Source organism: Mastigoproctus giganteus, chromosome 7, assembly GCF_048544385.1.
Source record: "Mastigoproctus giganteus isolate SK-2022 chromosome 7, ASM4854438v1, whole genome shotgun sequence".
Lineage (NCBI taxonomy): Eukaryota > Metazoa > Arthropoda > Arachnida > Uropygi > Thelyphonidae > Mastigoproctus > Mastigoproctus giganteus.
The window spans coordinates 185,537,874-185,559,296 of NC_143581.1; the positions used below are offsets into that span (position 1 = coordinate 185,537,874).

Consider the following 21,423-nt stretch of genomic DNA (forward strand, 5'->3'; position numbering starts at 1 on the left):
GTAGCCCGGTGGGAAGAAGCAGCAGTGCGTAGCACACGCTTCTTGATTAGACCGGGGTTCGAACCCGTCACCACCAAATACGGAGGATGCGGAAAGGTCAGGGAATGACCACCGCATATCCCAGAGCAATATGGCCTTAGTTGCTAATGCTCCTAAAAAAAAACCAAATAACAATAATAACTACCATAAAACAATAAAAACAATTTGCAGTTCCCAGTTTATTGGGCTTTTCTGTTAGCACAATCTATTATTATAAATGGGTGGTAAACTCGATCCTATTGCATTTGTGATAATCCCGATAACTGGAATTGTGTGGGTTTTTACGTTATTATGGTGAAATGTGTTTTCCCTTCACTGAAATCTTCAATCATTATAAAAAACAAATAAATTTTCAGAATCTTCTCTTCATTCCTATTTACTTATTAAAATGATGAAGGGAAAGGGACCAATGGAAATTGCAAGTGCTGGCAGCGCTAGGAAACTAAACAAAATTGATTTAGAAATGAAGATGATTAAAAAGTACAAAGCAGGACAAAGTTTGTCATCTATTGCACGGAATTAGGTCTCGCTGCTTCAACAGTTCATACTATTCACTGGGACAGTGCACGTATAAAATAACATGTTAAAGGATCAACACATTTAAGATCAATAGTTATCACAAAACAGTGTTCAGGTGCTATATCGAAGATGGAAAAGCTATTAATAATATGGATGGAAAATCAGATTCAGAAGCAAGTGCCCCTAAGTCCAATGGCCATTCAAGCAAAAGCAAAAGCAAGAAGTATTTATGAAGATATTAAGGATAAGTATGGCGAACGCCAAGCTAAGTTCGTCTCAAACAACAGGTGGTTTAATAGGTTCAAGCATCGTGCTAATTTCCCAAACATTAAAGTATGCAGTGAAGTTGCCAGTGCCGATTCTGCAGCTGCAGTGAAATTTTGTGATGTGTTGGAAAAAACTCCTTATAAATCTCCACAGCCCTCAACTTCCACAACGGCGTGCTTATCAGCTGGAGAGTTGATTCTCTCAATGGCGCTCGTAATGTAAACTTGCTGACATTATGCGTGTCTCCTCTCTATTTTTGTAATTTTATAATTTTGAAATATTTGTAATATTTCCTGTGCATGAGATAAAAAAATTGAATAAATAATTCTATTCACATGTTCGTTGAACATTTCTTTTTTGCTTCAATCAAATTCAGTACGCATAGTTGCAAGTGCTGCATAAGCATTTAGGGAAATTCCGACTTGCGTAAAATTCAACTTACATTGAGTTCTGTGGAATGCAACCCTTACATAAGTCGGGGAATGGCTGTAGTTTGTTTTATTTGATTCATTACATATTATATGACTGTTCTATGCTTTACCGAAACAGAAGGACACATTGTGGGATGGGTGGCTACTCTCCCGGTACATACGAGTACCACTGGCTTATGCTTTGCTCTTCTCTTTTTAAGTCTTTATATTCTAATTTTTATCCCCTCTGAATTATTGGAGTATTTGAAGATGACTGAGATACAGTGGATTCTGGTTATTTGGGCCACCGGTTAATCGGGGCAGCCGTTTATTTGGGGCAAATCTTAAAAAACAGAAACCAATCGAGAAAATAGCCAGGGTTTACTTCGCTTAATTGGGACAAAATGCCGTTTAATCGGGGCAGGAGACCACAGCACTGGAGATTACCCTACGATTGTCTCCGACCGTACCACGTAGTTCGGTCGGATTTCTGGAGGTCACAACCATAAAACAATAAAAACAATTAGCAGTCACCTGTTTATTGGGCTTTTGTGTTAGTGAAATCTGTCATAAACTGATAGTAAACTCGATCTTATTGAATTTGCGATAATACCGACAGCTGGAATTCTGTGGGTTATTATGGTAAAATGTGTTTACACTTCCATGAAATCTTCAATCATATAAAAAAATAATTTTCATAATCTTCTCTTCATTCCTATTTTTAAAGCTTCGTAATTTGTTACTCCGTTCTCACTTGCGCATATCGTGTTACTTGCAATTTGTGTATGCGGTGTTCTTTGTTATTGATTGCTTATCTTTTTACTGTTTTAAATTTTAACCCCCACCCACAAATGACAGTGAACAGAAATGTCAACTAGTTTAATTAGTATGTACATATTACAGTACGTATTAATTCTTCCGATTATATCGTATATTCTTCTGAATTTCACATATCATTTAATTTTTCAATTTGTAAGGTAATAAAGGGTAAATTTGTACTTAATATATCTTTACTATAGCCTCTGGATAATATTCCTCCTATTTTTGCTAATTAGAATCGCTGTTTAATAGAATTAAAATTCAATTCACAAACATGATCACAATGACTGGCGCTTATTATACATCGTATAGTGAACGGTACTTTACAATGGTGACTCCATCGTAACGTGATTTGATTGGACAGTGAACCAATTGTAAAGGGGGGGAGTACATTGTATTTTTAACTATTTACGAGAAACTTCGGATAATTGGGGCAGCCACTTAATCAGGCCAAAATGCACTAGTCCCAATGGGTCCCAATTAACCGGAATGGACTGTATTACTGTTATCCTATTTCTTCCCTCACTTTACCTAATTTAGCCTTGGCTTATTACTTACTCTCTTATAACACTGCCTCTTCATTATATGTACATAATTTGTGTATATAATTGTTCTGTCTGACATCTATTAGGCTAGCTGTTATTCTGCCAGTAAGCTACTAAACCCTTAATACATTATCTTTTTCTTACTAATGCCTCTTGCCTATCTTTAGCTCCTGCAGTTACTGGTAAGTAGCAATTAGAAGCAGATAGCTTTTGGTGATTATTATTTGGATGTATTGAATGGTGATAGCCCTTGATAATGTACTATTCAATGTATCATTTTACTAATAATTAGTAGTATTATCAACCACCTATTTCTTATGCTGGGCATTAATATCTGCTATTGGCATTCATGACTTGCACTCTTCTCTCTAATGATATTAATGGAAAAAGTTTTTTTTTTTATATAATGATAAGTTTATAATAAGTTTTTTTACTTTAGAGCCCCAACTTTGAATTCCTTGTTTGTGGGTGGGGCAGATGTAACATCCAAAATATCTGCAGAAATCTCTTGCTGCTAAACACATTCTTGAAAAATGTAATTCTGGCTGTCCATTCTTCAGACCAATTTTTTTATTTATTCCCATGCTGATAATAACTGCAATAATCTTTAGTTCATTTAATGAAACACATGCCCAGTCACACCATATGAAACAATCGAAAGCTCTTATTTGTCTAAGTCCCCCCCCCCCAATTTCTTCAGGAATGTCTAACAATTTCTCAATTTCGCCATAAAAAAGGCCCTTTACTGGCTTTTTACAGCATGTCTAAATACAGTGGATTCCAGTTATTTGGGCCACCGGTTAATCGGGGCAGCAGCCATTTATTTGGGGCAAATCTTAAAAAACAGAAACCAATCGAGAAAACAGCCAGGGTTTACTTTGCTTAATTGGGAGAGCATGCCATTTAATCGGGGCAGGAGACCACAGCATTGGAGATTACCCTACGATTGTCTCCAACGGTACCACGTGGTTCAGTAGAAATTCTGGAGATCATAACCATAAAACAATAAACACAATTAGCAGTCACCTGTTTATTGGGCTTTTCTGTTAGTGAAATCTATCATAAACGGACAGTAAACTCGATCTTACTGAATTTGCGATAATACCGACAGCTGGAATTCTGTGGGTTATTATGGTGAAATGTGTTTACACTTCCTTGAAATCTTGAATCATACAAAAAAATTTATTTTCAGAATCTTCTCTTCATTCCTATTTTTAAAGCTTTGTAACTTGTTACTTCATTCTCACTTGCACATAGGCGCCTCCGTAGCCAGGCGGGAAGGAGCAGCAGTGCATAGCACACGCTTCTTGATTAGACCGGGATTCGAGCCCATCACCACCAAATACGGAGGATGCGGAAAGGTCAGGGAATGATCACCGCATATTCCCGGAGCAATATGGCCTTAGTTGCCAATGCTCCTAAAAACCAAATAACAACAATAACTTTCACATATCGTGTTACTTGCAATTTGTGTGTGCCGTGTTCTTTGTTATTGATTGCTTATCTACTGTTTTAAATTTTAACCCCCACCCACAAATGTCAGTGAACAGAAATGTCAACTAGTTCGTATGTACATATTACAGTACATATTAATTATTCAGATTATCACGTATATTCTTCTGATTTTCACGTATCATTTAATTTTTTAATTGGTAAGGTAATAAAGGGTAAATTTGTGCTTAATATATCTTTGCTTTTATAGTCTGTGGATAATATTCCTCCTATTTTTGCTAATTAGAATCGCTGTTTAATAGAATTAAAATTCAATTCACAAACGTGATCACAATGACCGGTGCTTACTGCGCATTGTATAGTGAACGGTACTTTACTATGCTACCTATCAAATCACGTTACAGTCGGTGTTACCTGTTCCAGTGGGGTCCAGTCGGTGTTACCTGTTCAAAAAATATGGCCCGATCATGAATGTGGCCGTAAATCCACACCACACTGTCACTTTTGGAGAATGCAGTGGGACCCCTTGGATAATTCGAGGGTTTTCTGTTGCCTATTCACTTGTGCATTTAAGCAGAAGTGGGCTTCATCACTCCAAAGGATGTTCCATGGCCAAGTGATATCCACTGTCATTTGTGCCAGAAACTGAAATGCTATGTGGAACGAATATCTGCATCGCCATGCTTTAGTTGCTATAGTATGTGCATCTTGTAAGGATAGTATCGCAACACTTGACACATTACTAGCCTTACAGCAACAAGATTGGTGAGGGGAATGAAGGGTAAAAGCCTCTTACCAAGAGAGGCTTAAGTTCTGCAAATTGCAGTGGCTGGAGACTATTGTTGTGGAAGTTGATAGGTTGAATAAATTTTAGGAGGAACTGGACAGGCATTTGGAGAGAATGGTGTGATTTTGTGATTTTTTTTTTTTTTTTTGGCTGATGCTTCATAAGCTCATACACTTGCTTTCTTGCATCATATGCCACTACTACTACTACAGTGAAATACGGCATGTCCACTTCACAAGAAACAGCTGGCACACTTGTGCTACCATGTGGAGATTGACTTGATAAATCCACGACAGCTATAGCCACATCTTCAACACGAGAGGAGTCGACTCGTTTTCAACCTCTACCTGGTTGAACACCAAGATGTTCCGTCACTTCAAATTTCGCAATCATTTTGCGGACAGCACAAACAGCCATAGGTCCACGCCTTATGCGCTTCTGACGCCGGAATTCTCTGATAGCTGCAGCTGCATTGTTGCTGTTCTGATAGTACAGTTTCACTAATAGCACTTTTTCCTGCAATGTTGTTGGTGTTACTGCTGTACTGCAGGCAAACATCTGCTGTATGATTTTGAAGAGAATGCTTTGCTTTTATATAGTACCGTAGAGCTGAGTAGTGGTGCTGTGGCAATAACTTACGATTATGCAAATAATGTAAGTTATTTGCATAATTGTAACTAAGATAGTTATGCGCCATACAGTGACAAATTTTGTAACTAATTTTTTTTTTCTAATAAATGGTGAGCGTATTCTTTATTGTACCTGTTATCCAAATTTCTCTTCAGTATGAGCCTTAGAACTAACTCCAGAGCCCTCCACATAGGGATACTTTAATTTTAACAAACCTGTATATTAGTAACCAATTTTTTTAATATTTTTATTGCTTTAGTAAAGAGCTCTATACTGAAAAGTGGCATAACTAATATTTTTCCGTTAAGTAGTTAGAATCCAATGGAAAATGTTTGTACGCTATCATTAACTCTTTGCACTCCAGTGTCACACCCAGCATGACATCGTAAAATTCCACTTCCAATCCAGTATCATGTCCAGTGCATCGATCAGCATTTTCGATTACAGAATTTGTTTTCCATCTATACTGGCAATTATCATACACAATTATCGTGCTACCATCTATTTCTTTTCATATAAACAATCAGAAGGGCTAAATCCATGTTTATTGATGTTTATATTTAATAATTAAGCACACAATGCAACATTTTTTAAGTCCTCTTTCAGTCAGATGTTGCGGTGCTGAGAATGCCTGGGTTTCCTATTATGAAATTTGTTTTCTCACTGTACTGACTTAATTATTGTACTGCAATCTATATATACTTTATATAAAAAATTTGAAAAACTAAATCTATGCTTATATTCCATTGTAAACAGCAAGGAGTTCCCCCCCCCCCTTGTCTTGAAATCTAAATGTCTCAACCATCAGTGTTTCTGATTATGAAATTTATGGGTTTCCAATTATAAAATCTGTTTTCCCTTTGTACTGCCTTCCATTTATACTTCATATAAACAATCTGAAAAACTAAGTGAATGTTTATTGATGTTTATATTTAATTGTTAATGGCAGGCAGAGTTTTTTTTTTTTTTTTAGTGTAGAAGTTACAAAGTAACTTGTACTCTGTGTTAGAGTGAAGTACAGTCCATTCCGGTTATTTGGGACACATTGGGACTAGTGCATTTTGGCCCGAATAGCAATATTATGAAATTTGGCCCGTCACTGAATAGCAATAATATGAAATGTTGGCAAATTTAGCAATACCAGAGCTGCAACAACGTGGGTGCCTTCAAGATACCATATTCATGCAAGATGGTGTGCCACCCCACATCTACCATTGTGTCCAAAGATTGCTAAGGCAACACTTTACAGACGGACGGGTCATCAGCTGTTGTTTCCAAACATCTTGGCCACCCCGATCACCGGACCTCACCTCATGTGACTTCTGGTTGTGGGGTTTTTTGAAGAACCAGGTGTATCGGGAAAGATGTCAAACTCTGGCAGATCTGAAGGACAGCATTACACGTCATGTGCTGGCTATTCCAGTTGACATGTTACGTTCTGCTGTAGAAAATGCTGTTCTTTGAATGGAAACTGTTGTTGACCAAAATGGAGGACACATTGAACTATATGGCGCCACAGTGCCATATAGTGACAAATTTTGTAACTAATTTTTTATAGCTTGCAATAAATGGCGAGCGCATTCTTTATTGTCCCTGTTACTATCCTTACAAGATTACTTTTACTCACTCCAGAGCCCTCTACATAGGGACACTTTTTAACAATCCCTGTATTTTAAATTACCTTTAAGCCCCTTCAATACCTTGAATCATGTCTTTTGTTACTTTTTTGTCTCTTTTGTTTGATAAATACCTATCATAAACTTGACATGCTACCAAAGATTCTTTTAAGTTTTCTATCAAAATCTGTTTATTTTACAGTTACTTAATTATTTATTTAGTTACCTTATTAAACCAGTTTCATAATGTAATTAAGTTACCTGAAATTAGCCTTATTTCACTTGAAACATTCTGAAAATTTTCTCTCAGTTCCTTTTTAATATTTATACAGTTTTATTCAAGGATGCCTTGAACTGGCAAATAGCTTTGTTGCAAAATGGACCTTAATTCTTTTTCTCTTCTTAGGTTCCCAGACTGATGCTTGTATTTGCTAACATGTGTTCAATTTGAATGGTATTTGGGATAGCATGATAAATCTTGCTATATGAACCAAATATAAACTTTCATGAAAATCTGTCCATTGGAAGTCTCTCTCTGTTACATGCACATGGATGTACAGACCATATACAGTGGATTCCGGTTATTTGGGCCACCGGTTAATCGGGGCAGCCATTTATTTGGGGCAAATATTAAAAAAACAGAAACCAATCGAGAAAATAGCCAGGGTTTACTTCGCTTAATTGGGACAGCATGCCATTTAATCAGGGCAGGAGACCGCAGCACTGGAGATTACCCTACGACTGTCTCCAATGGTACCATGTGGTTCGGCCGAAATTTTGGAGGTCGGGTCACAACCATAAAACAAAAACAATTAGCAGTCGCCTGTTTATTGGGCTTTTCTGTTAGTGAAATCTATCATAAACGGACAGTAAACTCGATCTTACTGAATTTGCGATAATACCGACAGCTGGAATTCTGTGGGTTATTATGGTGAAATGTGTTTACACTTCCATGAAATCTTCAATCATATAAAAAAATTAATTTTCAGATCTTCTCTGCATTCCTACTTTTAAAGCTTTGTAACTCGTTACTCCGTTTTCACTTGCACGTATTGTGTTACTTGCAATTTGTGTGCACCGTGTTCTTTGTTATTGATTGCTTATCTTTTTACTGTTTTAAATTTTAACCCCCGCCCACAAATGTCAACTAGTTAGTATGTACATATTACAGTAAGTATTAATTATTCCGATTATCACGTATATTCTTCCGATGTTCACGTATCATTTAATTTTTAATTGGTAAGGTAATAAAGGGTAAATTTGTGTTTAATATATCTTTACTTTTATAGGTTGTGGATATTTCTCCTATTTTCGCTAATTAGAATCGCTGTTTAATAGAATTAAAATTCAATTCACAAACGTGATCACAATGACCGGATCTTACTGCACATCGTATAGTGAATGGTACTTTACTGTGTTGAGTTCGTCATAACATGATTTGATTGTACTTTACATTGTATTTTTAACTATTTATGTGAAACTTCGGATAATTGGGGCAACCGCTTAATTGGGCCAAAATGCACTAGTCCCGATGTGTCCCAAATAACCTGAATGAAATGTATATACTTATGCATATATGCTAATGCTAATGCACATATAAAAACTAGTCAATCTCCAGATATTTTAGATAATCAACATCCCACTATATTATAATGCATTATTGTTCTGACATCCAAACACTATTATTTAAAACTATCAATGACGTAACGACTTTTAAAGATACGTTTTCAGAGTTTTGCCAGTTCCGCATTTTTTTTAAAATTACAGTTACAGAATGCTGCTTTAATGGCAAAAGGAGAATGTTCCTAAAATTTTAAACTTCTTAGAACTTTATATTCTGTATAAAATAAAATTCCTCATACTTACCACTAAGACAGGTACAAATATTCCCACTGTATAAAGCATTGTACTGGATATAGTTGAATCTTTATAAGGATAATGTATTGATTCATCATTACAGTAAAATCCTCTTTTAAATGGCCTACCAACAAGGTAAAATATAAGGATTGGGATTCCCACTGAAAATAACAAAATAATGAATGTGAATACATAAAACAGTGGCATAACTACACATTTATATTAAAATTTTTATTTTCTATTATCTTCTTTAATATTTAAATTCTCCTAAATTAACGATATCTGTATCATTTAAAGTAATTGCAATAATGAGAGAAGATGCAATACATAGTTTAAATACAAACCTGATAGGTTGCATTTAATGACTAAATTTAAACTCGTATTCAAGATATGACACAAAATATAAAAATTAAATATGTAAATACTACTGTACAGACAGGACATAGCCTCATTTTGTACACAGCAATGAATAAACAATGAGGCAACATGTGAAGCACCATCGTAATGCATTGATTACCAGCAAGTCTCATTTTTGCATTAGTTGGGGCATATGATGCAAGAAAGCAAGCTTATACAGCAGCAGCCAAAAAAAACCCCCTTCCCATTTCATCCATCCCGGTCACTCAAAATGTTTGTCTAGATCAGCCTTAAATTTATTTAAGGCTGAACTTTCACAACAACAGATGGAAGTCTGTTCCAGCAATCAACTACCTGCTGGCTAAAGGCAAACTTCCACACATCTATTCAACTGTCTTTCCTCAATTTGAATCTATGCCCCCTCAAGTTCTTAATCTAAGCAAGCGGAAGTATCCCATCAGCACTGAGCCTGCTCAAACCATTCAAGGCCTTATACACCTCGATCAGATCACCTCGCAGGTGCCTAGTCTTCAGATGCTGCAACTTGCAGAACTCAAGCCTTTCTTCATAAATGCACCCCTTCATTCCTCTCACCAATTTTGTTGCCCTTCTGTGAACACGTTCTAGCAACTCTACATCCTTCCTAAAATGAGGCCTCCAGACCTGTATGCAGTACTCACGATGTGACTGACCATTGCCTTCTACAAAGGGATAATCACATCCTTGTCTCTGCTAGCAAAATTCCTATATATCATTGACAAAACTCCATGACCTGCTCTGGCAGCCTGTCTGCACTGCTCAGAGAACTTCATAGCTGACTGCACAATTACCCCAGGTCTTTTTATTCTCCACCTCTCGAGTGTAGTACCACACAGCTGTTGTGTTTCTCTTGGGTTACTGCTACCGATATGGAGTACTTTACATTTGTCAATGTTAAACTTCAGTTGCCACCTCTCAGCCTATCTGCCTAACTTTTCTAGATCCTGTGTTTAGTGTTTAATATACCTGATATACCTTCATCGATATCATTGATAAATACACAAAACAACAATAGGCCCAGCACCAAACCCTGGAAGACTCTGCTAATAACATTAGTCCATGTAGAGCAATGTCCATTTATTACCACTCTCTGCCATCTCCCACTCAACCATCCCTTTATCCATTGCAGTAACTTGCCCTTAATGCCATGCCATGCCACTCCAATTTGTACAGCAGTCTTCCATGTGCAACCGTATCAAAAGCTTTCATGAAATCCAAGTATATGATATCAAAATTATTTTTTGCATCCAGTTTCTTTGTGATCACATGGTAGTATCCAATTAGTCAGACAAGACTTCCCCTTAACAAACCCATGCTGTGTCTGAGCCATTACTGCTGTCTTGTCTAGGTGATCCTGTATCCCCTCTTTAACCATTACCTCCATTATTTTCCCAGGAATAGAAGTTAAACTAACAGGTCTATAATTATTTGTCACTCTTTGAACCCCCTTTGTGAATTGGGAATACATTTGCATATCTCTAGTCCATGGGGCCTCCTCTGCTTCTGTTATTTGGTTTTTAGGAGTATTAGCAACTAAGTCCATATTGCTCAGGGATATGCAGTGGTCATTCCCTGACCTTTCCGCATCCTCCGTATTTGGTGGTCACGGGCTCGAACCCAGTCTATTCAAAAAGTGTGTGCTACGCACTGCTGCTCCTTCCCACCTGGCTACGGAGGCGCCCCACCTGCTTCTAAGGATGCTCTCATAATTATGGCTAAGGGTTTGCTTACTTCCCTTCCCTTCATTATAAGTGGATACATTCCAACTGCCCCAGGTGAATTTTTTATGTTTAACTTCAACAATTTCTCCTCCACTTTACTCTCAGTTATTACAAAACACTTAGCTTCCTGTTTGAGTCTGATAAACGTCTGGCATTCGCCTCCTTGAATAACTCCTCATGTGTGAATGTAGATGCAAACTACTCATTCAAGTAGCTGATCCTGCTCAGCTACTTGAGCAGGATCATCAATAGTCGGAGCATCTATGTTAAGTGGACCAATCTGATTCACCACCTTCTTCTAGAGTTTACATAAGTAACGAACTCTTTGCTGTTTTTCTTTGCATCCTTTGCCAAAGATTTCTCATAATCTGCCTTCACCTGCCTAACCTTCTTTGTGACTTGATTACAGTCTAGCTTATATCTGCCATAGGCTTCTGTGTTGCCTGATAATTTATATGCATCCCATGCATTTTTCTTCTCTGCTACGGTCTCATTAATTCATCCGACATACATTTAGGCCTGAACCTTGAACAGTATTTTTAGTTGGTATGAAAAGCCTAGTAGCCTACAAGATTAAGTTCCTGAAGGCTTCCCATTTAGAATTCACCTTTGATAACATCATCAGTTGATCCCACTGTATAGAATTTAAAAACTGTCTGAGACCACTGTAGTCATTTTTATGAAAACAAAAACCCTTCCCTTTACCCTTGATAGTAGTTACATCTTTAAGTAAATCCCACATCAGTACACTGTAATCACTGTCACCTAGTGGTTCCTTTATCTGCAAATTCTTAATGCATGAATAATCAATGCTGATCATTTTTTTGCACACAAAATGAGACAACGTCCTACCTATACAATGTTCTAAAGCTCTTGACAGCATGAGGCTGTTCCTCTAAACTGACTAAAATACAGCCCACATCATAATATGGACTGTTTCAGCTCCTCAGAGAAGTGTGGGTTCTCCTTGTTGCACTTATCTAGGAACGGACACCAGATAAGTACAAATAGGCTGCAATTACAAGAAATGTTGAGAGAGCAAATGAACTAAGGATACTGAAAAAAATACTTATTCTTAAAAAAAAATTATGTTGACCAGTGCAGATACTAGCAGTAACCACTGTGAAAATTTTGCAATTGGTAGCAGAGTTTAAATCTAGCTGTCCTAAAGAAATGTAGTCCATGTTTTGTCATGAGCAGGTAAGCCAGTACGCATTGAATCCTTTCTCGTTTCTTGTATCTGGGGAAACTTATAAATTTTCTTTCGTTTCACCACCTTTCCGATTATTCAAAATGTGCACATTGCGTAACAATTTCACAAGTACAAAATGTAGTACAGTCTCTATAATACTTCTTTGAAAACAACATTTTTTATATTCTTGTGCCCTTCTGGTAACCTTATCTTAACATGCTGGAATGATCTGACCCGAGACATTGCTGCATACAATTGGCCGTGACTAAATACAGTGTTAGTAAGCAAAATTCCAACTCTATCAAACGTTTGCCTTTGACTTTTATTTATAGCCAGCCAAATAGGAAACTGCCATCTCTTAAATGAGAATGGCAAAGTCAAATTGGATGGAGTCAAATCTACATGCAGTTAGACTGCCTACCTTAGGGCATTTGGTAAAATTTCGCGATGAATTGTCCAAATATTTTCCCGAAAATTTTTGGACAATTCATTGTCATCTCTATAAAATACTACTGAAAAAGGCAGAATATTAAAATGTACAGTAAAAACTAATTCTCTATGCAAATAGCTGTATTCTAGCTGTACCCATTGCAAAAATTTTGCAATTGGTAGCACAGTTTTTATTGCCTGATATTTTCCCAAGCTTTACCTGCTGCAAAAACTTTGCAACTGGTAGCACAGTTTTTATTGCCTGATATTTTCCCGAAAATTTTTGGACAATTCATTGCCATCTCTATAAAATACTACTGAAAAGGGCAAAATATTAAAAAGTACACTAAAAACTCACCTTTCACTTTAAACACTCGGTCAAACTTTCATTATTAGTGTTTTGTTTCTTTCGTTTTCTTGCAGATGCTTCTACTGTACAGTACAATTCCTCTGGTACCTCACCTTCATGTGTTTAATGAAATAAAATGTGAAGTGTGAAAATGTACCGTGACAATCATGTTGCAGCCCAACTCCTTGAAGTTCGTCAACGTATTTTAAACAGTAGTCTGGTAGTCCAGATCTATATTGTTCTCTAAAAAATTCTCAACCACAGACCTGAAACTAATACGTACCTGAATTTCTCTTTTAAATTTCGTTCCCTCATTAGTATGCGAATTTAAAGTTTTCTCTAGCTGTTCTAAATAAATGTAGTGCGTGTTTTGTTGTAAGCCAGTATGCATTGAATCCTTTGTCATTTCTTGTATCTGCGGAAACATATATTTTCTTTGATTTCACTATTTCAGACCGATCCTGAATACATTTGCAGAAACACGAAAAGGGATGTATCTTATTCGCCACAAGGTACATTCAACACAACCAATCATAGTAGCATGGCAGAGGACACATCTTCCTGACTGTGACATAATTCTAAATCCTTAAATTATTACTCGCCTTAAAAAACAAAAAACAAATAAATTTGAATTGATAATGATAAATGATGAGTTCTGAATGTTTTAAATGTATTAAATGTAATGAATGGTAATGAGTGTATGAGCTCGCATGCACAACATGGGGTCATATAGTGAACAAGCAGTGCAATGGATTATTTCTTTCTTTTAAGGTAGGCAATTTTGCAAATGGTAGCAGAGTTTTATTATTTAATTTTTTTTTTGGAACAAAGGACATGATTGTGTGAACATGTAAATTATTAATCATTTAAATAATTAAAGTGCAAATTGTTAATCAGAAAAAAAATGCCTTATCAACTTAGACAATTGTTTGTCTAATATGTAGGTTAGTGCAAATGCATCATTTTAACATAGCTATCTACCAAAGTAGTTAAATTAATTAATTAAATTGACATCATTTTGGTTATATCTCATATTGTGACTGCCTTCATAACGAGTTGCCATGGTATTGTACTACCTCGAATAAATAACACTTCGCCAGTGGAGAAGACTATTGTTATTTATTCTCAGCGGATACCACCACCCTGATGGCACCGTTTCAAAGCCTGTTGGCTTCTCTTTGGTGGGTGGGCAGGTACCCTTGTGTGCAACAGTGACAACTCAGTTATGAAGTATAACTTCACAATATGAGAGATGCCTGATGGTGCATAGTGATATAGACTATAAAGTATTTAAGGGCAAAGGCCTCATGCTACGAGGTAGAATGACTAATATGTAGGTTAGTGCAAATGCATACAATACCATGGCAACTCGTTGTGAAGGCAGTCACAATATGAGATATAACCAAAATGATGCCAATTTAATTAATTAATTTAACTACTTTAGTAGATAGCCATGTTAAAATGATGCATTTGCACTAACCTACATATTAATCATTCTACCTCGTAGCATGAGGCCTTTGCCCTTAAATACTTGTTAAGTAAAACAGTTGTAAATACTTTACAACTGTTTGTTTAACAGTAACATCTTCCTGTGGCTCCATCTATAAAGTGAATGTTGAACTATTCTTGTTTGTACTACAAAACTGGCTCACCCATTCTATAAAATAAAAATATTTGGAATTTTAAAATTTTAACAACTCTGTGCACACCTAGGAAGAAATAGCTTCAATTTGGGATCACCTCTAGCCCGATCAGTTAAGCCTATCACTCACACTGACTGTCGAAAGAAAACACCTTCCGTATTAAATGTTTAAATAAATTCAACTGCTGCTGCTTTTAAATCTCAACACAGGGGTACCTGAGCAAAGCAAGCAAACCTTTGAAAAAAATATTAAAAGGACAATTGCTGATCAGGCTAAAAGAAAAATACAAGGAGATAATCTAAAACCATCCCAAGCCTTTGTCGCAAACTCTGAGCTTCTCCTCTAACACAATATTACAAAAGCTGAAAAATTCAATCATAATACAAGCAAATGGGATTTATATACATTAACAACAAAAACGTGTGTGTGCATTAACATGCAAAATTTGTGTCACAAAGCCTCATGGATAAACAGAAGCAACAAAGAGTATCATCATGCAAAGACAACATCCATGCTTGTCAAGACAATCCTAATTTCCTTGACTGTACTGTTACTGGAGATGACTGTTGTGTGTTTCAGTACAACCCAGAAACAAAGCATCAGAGCATGCAGTTGACTTCAAAATCAACAAGACCCAAAAATTTTTGCTTAAGGAAGTCCAGGATCAAGACAACACCGATAATTTGACAATCGGTGTGATTCGCAAGGAATTTGTACCAGAACAGGAGAGACAGAGTTAATGCTGCACTCTACATACAGGTGCTTCAAAGACTATTAAAGCATTTTTCCTGAGTGAGGATGCAATTATGAGCAAAAGGCAACTTGTTATTGTTGCATGACAATGTCCCTGCCCATTCTGCACTTGTTGTAAACATATTTCTGATGAAACATAGCATCTAAAAGATCAACCATCCATCCTACTGTTTGGATCTAGCAGCAGCGGACTTGTTCCTTTTTTTTTCCCAAGGTAAAAACTGCCCTGAAAAGAAAGAGATTTCAGGATGTTGAGGGCTTAAAGAAAAACAAAACCACTGAACAGAGCATCATCTCTTTGGATATCTTCCTTCACTGACTCTGTTCAGAGAATTTTTACAACATTATAATACGTGCATTCAATCAGTTGGTGATTACTTTGAATAAAAATAAAACTGTTTTTGAGCTCCTTCACTTTGTGTTCCTTTTTATTGCACCAGTCTGAGAACTTTATTGTCATACCTCATACTTCCATGGGCAATGTTCTTCTTAATTGGCTTCTATAATTCTCCCCCCCCTCTCTCTCTCTCTCTCTCTTCCAAACTAGTCCGAACGTGTGACAACCAGTCGACATCCATTTGTTGTCCAACTTCTAACCCACAGAGCCAATTATTCTTCTACTGTGCTTTTTTTTTTTTATGGAACCTTCAAAGACGAAAGGTATAAGAACCTATGGCACTTAGTACTGTGCATGGGTTGGAGGGTGAGAAGATAAAAGAAGATACTTCTTGACATTAGACTTAAATTTCTGTAGATCTGTAGATTTCTGTTCCAAAAAAAGAAGTTTAAGGAATAAATGAGGAAGAAGAAAAGCTGGTTCTGTGAGTTTGAAGTTGGATAGTAAAAGGAATGTGACTGGCTGCAGCATGTGTTCAGACTGATTGGAAAGAGAGAGGGGAAATTATAGAAGCCAATTCAAAAGAGCAGTACCCATGAAAGTGTCTATAGAAAAGCCATGCAGCAGAAACAGAACATTTATGAGACAGAGAGTGGAGACACTGTTAGAGATGGTTCATTAATTAACCTAACTGACCTCTTTTGAATGGAATCTAGAAACCTGAGGGAGTATTGTTCTGCCCTACCACGGAATATTGTTCCCAGATATGGGAGCAATATTCTGTGGTAGGGCAGATTTGTGATTTGTGCAGAATGAACAGCTGTTTGGAAGAAAAGTAACGCCGAGCACAAGAGAAAACACAGTTTTTTAGATGCAAAGGAAGCAATATTTGTAATAATATGCTTATGCCAAGAGAAATTAGAAGTCAGGGTAATCTCCAATAGAGATATATGATCTTGCCTAGAAATCAGAATGTCATCAAAGATAATGATAGGAGCAGAAGAATCCTTTTTGCAAGATATAAGACAGGACTGGGTTTTAGAAGGCTTGAAATCAACTACGTTATCTTTATCCTACTGAAGAACTACCTGGAGATCAGCATTTAAGGAATTAGTAGTGGATATTTGAGAAGTTGAAGTTGTTTGCGCAAAGCAAGGTTTCTCAAACTGAAAGGTAGAATGCAATGTGCTATCACCAGCAAAACTATGGATAGGATTTCCATTCAATGGAAGATCATTAATATACAAGAGTAAAAGAGTGGGAGAAAGAACTGAACCTTGGGGAACACTGCAAATAGTGAAGAAGTTAGAAGAAAGAAAGCCATCTACCATTATATGCAGTAAGCAGTCAGAGAGAAAATTGGATACTCAATTACAAGAAACAGTTGACACTTCATAAGATGGAAACTTATTTAAAAGACCTTTATGCCAAACATGATCAAAAGCCTTTGAAGTATCAAGAGCAGCTGCTTCAGTTTTACCAAACGTCCAGTGAATTTGTCTGTAGATGGGTAACATAAGCCAAATGTCACCAATGAATCGATACTGGTGGAATCCATACTGGCAATCATTTGTTCAGATGGAAGGTTTCTTGATAGTTTAGAAGTTGTTAGTTAATGGATTTCTTCATTACTTTAGTAAGTATAGAAGTTCAATGGTATAATAACTGAATGGGAGGGATTTGTTACTCTTTTTAGGAACTGGCTGGATCTGAGCAAATTTCCAAGCAGATGGGAAAATACCAGTGGAATAAGAATGTGTAAAAGGCAACACAAAACAGAAGTAAGCTCAGAAGTACAGGTTTTGAAAACAAGTGGAGAAATACAATTAGGACCTCACACTTTTTTGGCATCAAGACTGTTCAAAATTCTTCTGACATCCTTTTAAAGGAAGACTACAGGAGGCAGTGAGTGAAGTGTACTGGGAATGGTAGGAGGTGGTTTATCAAGGTTTACATACAAGAATACTTTATTTTTAGCTGAGGTGGCAATAGAACCACCAGGTTTTAACAGAGGTGGGAGTAGAAATGGACAAAAGTTACAGCCAAGAGACTGGAATGCTTGATTACCATGATTTGCAGTTTTTTTGCACAGCTTCGTTACAGAAAAGACCATCACCAAGTCATGGTCAGAGGTGCCTAGAGGACCAGTCACCTCAATTGTGTAATTGGAAGGGTTGTTCTTGAGAAAAAGATCAAGAGTGTTGGCTGTGTGGTTACAATTCTGCTTTCTGGTAGGTAAATAAACAATCTGAGTGAGGTCATTAGTAATTGCAAAAGCCTCAGCATCTTGACTGCTGGATCTGCATGACTAGAAAACAAAGGTCAGCTCCACTTTCTGGAACAACAACCTTCCTTCACGTGTATTTTCTGAAAATTATAATCTATAGAAATTGAAGTCTAATGTCAACAAGTATCTTCTTCTGTCTTCCCAACCTTCATTTCATGCACTTCATTTAACACCTTTCAGGTTTTCATTAAAAAAAAACAAAAAAAAAACTATATTTTCATTAAGGAGAGATTAAATTTTTTTAACTTTATTAATGTATAAAAATTATACATTTAAAAAGGGCAAATGAATAAATTATTTAAAAGAGTAAATTAATAAATAAATCAGTCATAAAAAGTTTTAAAAGGAATGAGCAATATGTGTAATCTGACCCTACCATTCAGCTATTATTAGCATATGGTGTAAGGAAGCAGAGGCTTATGCTGCACCAGCTAAAAAAAAAAAAATTCCAAATTACCCTGAGAGAGTGAGACAGAGAAGAAGAGGGGGAATCACCAAGAAAGAGAAGAATGATGATATCCAACTCAGGACCCTGGGTGTGCCAAGCCCATAACTCAGCAGATGTGAGCCTCTGGGGTATTAAAACCTTTTAGGTCATTTTGACCCAAATTCCAACCATTTCTTGCTATTCATCTGTATGCACAGTTGAAACTACCAATAACTGTCAACAAAAGTTTCTTTTGTATCTCCATTTAAATAAAATTGTCTGGGAATTTTTACTAACCGTTATTGATGTTTACATTTCAGGGTTTTTTTTCTTATATAGAGCGATAACTTTTTGTGTAAATTACATAGTTTATGAAGATACTGATGTATCATACAACACAATTTTAAAATGTTGACAAGCACTCCCATGAAATACATCTAATTTCGTGGACTGTTGCTCTGCTCCCACAATGGGTAAAACTTCACTTACTCCGCTGTTATTTTGTTTTTTAGGAGCATTAGCAACTAAGGCCATATTGCTCCGGGATATGCGGTGGTTATTCCCTGACCTTTCCGTATTTGGTGGTGACAGACTCGAACCCCGGTCTAATCAAGAAGCTTGTGCTACGCACTGCTGCGCCTTCCCACCTGGCTACGGAGGCGCCTCACTTACTCTGCGTTAACGGCTAACAGAAATTAACATTATCGTCAATAAGAGTGGCCACTTATGTTACTAATTTACTACTCTGTAATGTAAGGGTACACTATGCGTGTGATCCTGCCGAAATCGATCTGCGGCAGTTGATGCAATGCGTTTGTTTGATGAATTGCTCTTTGGAATTAGCAATAGTATATTTATCCAAACATTGGTTTATTCTTGAAAGTAGAAACAGTATGACTATTGTTAAATCAATTATCATTTCTTAAATTGCAAAATTTTTATTTAAAAAACAAGATCATTCCGGAGCTTACATACGCAATAAACACTGAACGTCAAATTACCACGTGCTACCTAAACCTCTTCGTTTACTACTATCATGCTGCAGTCGTTCCGGATGCAGTATAGCATAGCATAATACGGCCTACTTGACGGTTTCCCCCATTTGTAGCGTCTTGGCAGGTCTGTTGATATGAAGAATTTACCAGATTGCTGGAAAACATTACCGGTCAGGAGACGTTTTGTCCCGATTGGTAACAGTAGTCTTAACGACTATTAGAAAGCTATAGTTCCATAAATGGAATCACTATCACAAGAAAAACTCATTACTACGCGTTTCGTTTGGTTATGAAATGGAAGGAGCATAAATTTTATTATTTTTTTTTTATTATCATTAGCCCTATGATACAAGGAAGCCTAAGGCTTTTGCTGCACCAGCAAAAAAAAAATTTTAACTTTGGCCAACAAGAATATTCGCTACTAAATGAACTACAGTTCGTTGTGGTGATCCAGAAAAATTTTGGCATCGAAGACATGAATAACTTATTGACAAAAAAAATTTTAGCTGTTTCCCTTACCAACCGACAAGCAGATGACGTCCAAAACTACCCTCCACAGCAAAATATTCTGTTTAGGCATTGATATTTGAGAGACTCAATTGATCATAGCAACCACACCTGAGTAGTTGACTCCCACACTACTCTGTGCACCCACAGTAGTACAAAATCGATCTTAGCACCACCACCGGTTCACTGAGGAAATAGACTATTACGGTAGAACTTTCACTCCCACCATGTTCGGTCAGCTGTTCCATTATTATTACAGGAGGGCCTCGATTAACGCGATTAATTCGTCCCGCGAGCGCATCGCGCATAACGGAAACGCGTTAATCGAATATAATAATCAATAGGAAAAATTATGATTGGTCCTTGACCTTCTGGAATGTCCATAAAGAATTTTAAAAATATCTTTTAAATAAATTTTTAACTGTATACAATGTAAAAGATAATGAAAATAATTATGGAATTCAATGTTTATTGCATAAAACAGCGGTTCCCAAACTGCGCGCCGCGGAATATTTTAAATTTTCGAGGAAAACACAGCGATACTCGACATCTGTCGGACACCGCGCGAACTACTAGCGCGAGGTAGTTCACAGTTTCATTTCTTATTAAGTTGTTTGGACCTAACTACTAAGCGGAACTGTTAGGTATTTCTTTTGGTCTGAGTGCGCCTTGAAAAATTACTGAGACACTAAGAGCGCCGTGAACCGAGAAAGTTTGGGAACCTCTGACATAAAATACACAATGATGAAATGACTGTTGCGGAAATATTTGAACAGTGTTGACTTTCTCTTTTCATCAATCAATTTCCAATAGCCGACAACAATCTTCTCTGGGCCCTGGCGAAATAAATATCGCAGAGAACACCAAAACTTTTGTTTGAGGTTCTATGCGATACGAAAGATTTCATCTAATTCTTTTACCGTTATCTCCTTCGCGGTAACATTTTCATCCTGCTCATTTAAAAATTTGAATTTTTATGCAAGTATGCATTGACTTTATTAGCAGGAGACAAACAAGTAACACGTCTTCTTCCGATGGAATACACCGAGGCGGGCAGCAGGCAAACGTTTGTTTATTGACAGTACTAGAAGAACTCTTTATTGCATACAAAACTACTCGCGGTAAGCTTAACGCGCGATTGAAATCTTTTTCAACTGTCGCATAAAAAAAAAAAAAAAAAGATCGCGTTAACTGGAAATTTGCATCGTATAAAGTGAAAAGTGGTATAATTTTTCAAATAACGTTAACTGAAATTCGAGTTATGCGAACTCGCGTTATGCGAGGCCTTCCTGTATTATTATGTTGCTCTTATATTATTTCTCCCTGGTTGGGGGACCCCACTCCGTGACGGGTACTGCCAAGTACACAGTATACTGTAATGTCTAGTATTATTGTTGGTCGAGGAAATATCTGACTAGCCTACAGGTGTTCAGGATTAGGACTTTC

The 21,423-nt window shown here is 36.8% G+C and overlaps 1 protein-coding gene across 1 annotated transcript in view; it reads right to left on the minus strand.

Annotated features, from left to right (window-relative positions):
- LOC150083394 (putative phosphatidate phosphatase) overlaps positions 1-20,127 on the minus strand; it is a 95,882-nt gene extending 75,755 nt beyond the window's left edge. Inside the window, exons 1-2 of the mRNA XM_090378494.1 lie at positions 19,990-20,127; positions 8,951-9,102 (exon numbers count right to left, since the gene is read on the minus strand). Of these exons, the coding sequence (XP_090234620.1) occupies positions 8,951-9,102; positions 19,990-20,050 (213 nt within the window). The 5' untranslated portion in view covers positions 20,051-20,127. The remainder of the gene's footprint in view (positions 1-8,950; positions 9,103-19,989) is intronic.
- Between the last annotated feature and the right edge of the window lie 1,296 nt (positions 20,128-21,423).